Consider the following 3,566-nt stretch of genomic DNA (forward strand, 5'->3'; position numbering starts at 1 on the left):
TTGGGCTTGGGCCGGCTGTGTACGTTTGCCTTGGCTTCGTGCGACTTACGATCGCCATTCTGCTAAAAATAGGCCACTATTTAGTGGCGATCGAGGCAGGATTGCAAAATCCTGACATAGGCCCGCGTGTGTGTTACGACATGGAGGACAGTGCGCGATCAGCCGGGCTACGGGGCCGTGGGGAAACGAACAGAACTATGTTTTTGCTCGTAAGTGTTGCCACCGAACCTCACACTGCGCAGCACTGGTGTCACAGTACACTGCTGGGGGAAATTCAATTGTACAACTTCGGTTTGGCGACACCACGAGGCCAGCGTTGTTGAATCCCGGCAGTGCGGGTGCGCTGCCTAATAGTGAGCATTCTCCGCCGGGCGCGTTGCCTGGTTTCGTTGTGGAAGTGCCACAGGGGACAAGCTTGCGTGATGCGTCATGCCGCGGGCTGACTATAACCGGTAGCTGCGCCGCGTTAGTAGAAGCCGCAAGTAGGTGAGCTGCCTGGGCCTTTGGCACCAGCAACTACACCGCAGGTCCGCCAGTGGTCCAACGTCAACAAGGGCTACTCTGTCTCCTACCTTCAACACCCTTACTCGTTAGCCAACAACAGCTGGAAAATTCGAACCAACTCTCCTTGGGGACGACCGGGGCTCCGCTCTCGCCCCTGACGATCGCTCGCTTCCACAGGAATGTCGCGTTCCGCCTATACAACGGGCTGCACAGTCGTACTGTAACTACGCACTGACCGCGCAGCCTGTCTTCACAAAGAATAAGAAAGGAAATTCATTTTCTCTTTTTTTCTCCGTTAGCGATGGTGCGCAGCTGCTCATGGCGGCATATCAGTAGGCACGCGCGACTAGCAAAGCAGCTGCCAGCTCCAGCCTTTATCGGACTTAATGCGATGAACGCGCTGGGTGCGGCAGCCCAGTTAAGGGTCACGGGTACCGTGGCAAGTGCGTGCCACAAAACTGACGGTGCCGGGGAACACGTGAGCAGGAAGGAGTCCTGCCGATAAGTTGTAGTTATCGACCCGTCCGCGCAGACAAGCGGCGGCGAATAGCACTACTAGTAAACGAATGTCTAGCCAGTGGGTTATGGTGCCTAGTGATTCTGAATGGGCCTCGGCAGTAGTGCTGGCACCGAAGCCCGGAGGCAAAACCGCCTCTGCATTGACTATAGACGGCTAAACAAGATTACTACGGTGCCAGCATACCCGCTGCCAGGAATACGGCAGCCTCTAGCCGCGCTTCAAGGAAAGACATTTTTCTGTCGATGCAGGTGCATGGAACAATAAACCTTAGGATCTTTACAGAAGTGTGAAGTGTTCGTGCGCTATCCGCGCGTGCTGCCTTCCGTTGGTGAAGCGGCTCCCAGCCCAGCCGATCCCTCCCAGCAAGACATCGCCACAAGTGCTGGAGTCCCCGGTTGGACGAGCCCGATGTGCATCCGTACTCCAGCGAAGCGATCTTCGAGTCAGTCGCGCGGAAGAAGCGCGGCGGGACAACTGAGCGCCACTTGTCAGTCAAATGGACAGATTCGGAGTCTGGGGAAACATGGGAGCGCTACAGCGCGCTGTGTGGTATGGTAACGCCGCAGATATCATGCTTTTACAGCGTCCCAGCGCTGGCGAGGACGCAGTAATTCAGACGCGGGGGGTAGTGTTACGCGACTCTACGCCGCCGCCCAGCGCCGCGCGTGTATACTGAGTTCCGTGCTGCGAACGGCCGCCGATCAGCCGACTACCGTGCGCCTCCGTTGGTTCTTGTGATACGTGTGGTACCTGCGTCAGAGAACCAGTTACGTCCCCTAACACTTTCAATCAGCTAGCGCATGACCACCGATCAGCTAGTATGAAGCATTCCACGCTCCCGCCCCGCTACGCACCATCCGCACCACTGGTGTCTGGAACAGGCATAACACTGGTCGCGTCGCTAGGCATCGTGCCCAAGGAACGCATGGCTGCCGGCTGTAGCTGGGACATGTTCAATTCCTCGGGCAAGTACCGTTCTTTTTAGCACAAGAGACGAAAGCAATTCTGGACAAACTGTGTAACAACGAACGTTCATCTTAAAGGAGCAACAGCAAACATGGGGACACACAGCGAGATGCGGAGCTCTTTTAGCTTCATCTCAAAACAAAAAATGGAAAGATCCAACTTCAGATTCCGTCTTCTTTTGTTGGTTGCATGCTTGATAACTGTGTTTTCTGTCGCGTCCTCACGGGATCTGCAACAGCAGAGGTAAAAAAAAATGCCAGCTCATTTCTCCCGCTGCAGTCCCGTAGCGTGAGTGCGGAGGGAACAAAGATCTGCGGTACTCATGTGTACGAAACATATAGTTATTACGACGCCGCACACATTCCCCATGGCAGTGACGAGTGGGGAAAAAGTACCATGCAGTCTAGAGAGGTCAGAATAGAGCCGCGGAAATCTGCATTAACAGCTCTACGTGGTTAACGACGAAAAATAACGTAGTCAACAGCTTGTTGGGGCCAAGACTAGCAGAGTGATTCTGCTCACACTGCCGACACAGAACGAGATTCCAACAACAAAAAAGCTTTCGCAAGAAGGGGAACCTGTACCGTTATTTTGAAGACCCCGACACTGGCTGCACGGTTTATCACTCCGTGTTACAGCGTGCGAGGACATGCAGTCGGCGATCCGAGGAGAGCACGGCTCCAAAGATGGACGTAGAACCCGGTGCTTGTGGCCGCCACTCCTTCGTGAGATTTCGGGCGTGTCTTCGGAAAAGAATTCCCTGCTTCTTCGGTTACGCGAAGGCAGAGCCGTTACTTTGCAGCTGTGCTCGCGACTGCTTTGGGTAGGACCTTCGCTGGTGGCGCTTTGAGTGGGGGCGGGGGAGTCACGGCCACGGGCGGGGTGACAGTCGATGAAGCCCTCCCTACCTTCGGTTGAGGCCCTGACGGTTTCAGCATTGTAGACGTCGCCCGTACCGGCCCGGCAGCTGATGCAAATGCACTTAAAGGCTCCGCTGCTTGCTGGGACGACTTTTGGCGCGAGATCTGCTTTTGCAGTTCGGACGACTGAGGACGCAGGTGCCGCTGTTCGGGAGAGTCGCTTTTCTTGGCTGGATAGACAGGCGTCTGCCTCTTTGCTTCCGTACTACCTTCCGGGAATCCCTTGCCTTGCACGGGCGGTGCAGGATAGGGCGCCGTCTTCAGGGGAATCAGGTGCTCGCTTTCTAAAGTCTCCTCGGGCTTTGCAGCACACTTAACTGCAAAGGGAAAGATGAGGGTAACAAAAGAGCAGACGTGAGGTGACCACAGATCAGCAGGCTACTCCGGGGCGCAGCGGAGGAGACAAGGAAATTTTGGTTCGCTGCGCCAACCCGACAGTTTTGAAGTAGGCTGTTTTCTCTGCCTGCCACCTGCCTAAGTTTCGGCACACTTTGCTCTCCGTACTCGGTGGCTCCGAAGTGTGTTGCACTGCGATGGAGTTGAGCGTTACCTACTACGTGAGACTGCGTGGGGGCAGTGCTCCCCGGATAACCCCAGTGCGACTTACCACAGACCAAGATGCTCGAGCCAACAAAAAGAAGGAATGACACCCCCGC

The 3,566-nt window shown here is 55.5% G+C and overlaps 1 protein-coding gene across 1 annotated transcript in view; it reads right to left on the bottom strand.

Moving 5' to 3' along the window:
* Positions 1-1,964: 1,964 nt before the first annotated feature.
* Positions 1,965-3,566, bottom strand: part of CSUI_001605 (subtilisin sub1) — an 11,333-nt gene continuing 9,731 nt past the window's right edge. Inside the window, exons 9-10 of the mRNA XM_068061810.1 lie at positions 2,575-3,227; positions 1,965-2,219 (exon numbers count right to left, since the gene is read on the bottom strand). Of these exons, the coding sequence (XP_067926207.1) occupies positions 2,782-3,227 (446 nt within the window). The 3' untranslated portion in view covers positions 1,965-2,219; positions 2,575-2,781. The remainder of the gene's footprint in view (positions 2,220-2,574; positions 3,228-3,566) is intronic.

Source organism: Cystoisospora suis (genome assembly GCF_002600585.1).
Source record: "Cystoisospora suis strain Wien I chromosome Unknown contig_653, whole genome shotgun sequence".
NCBI lineage: Eukaryota > Apicomplexa > Conoidasida > Eucoccidiorida > Sarcocystidae > Cystoisospora > Cystoisospora suis.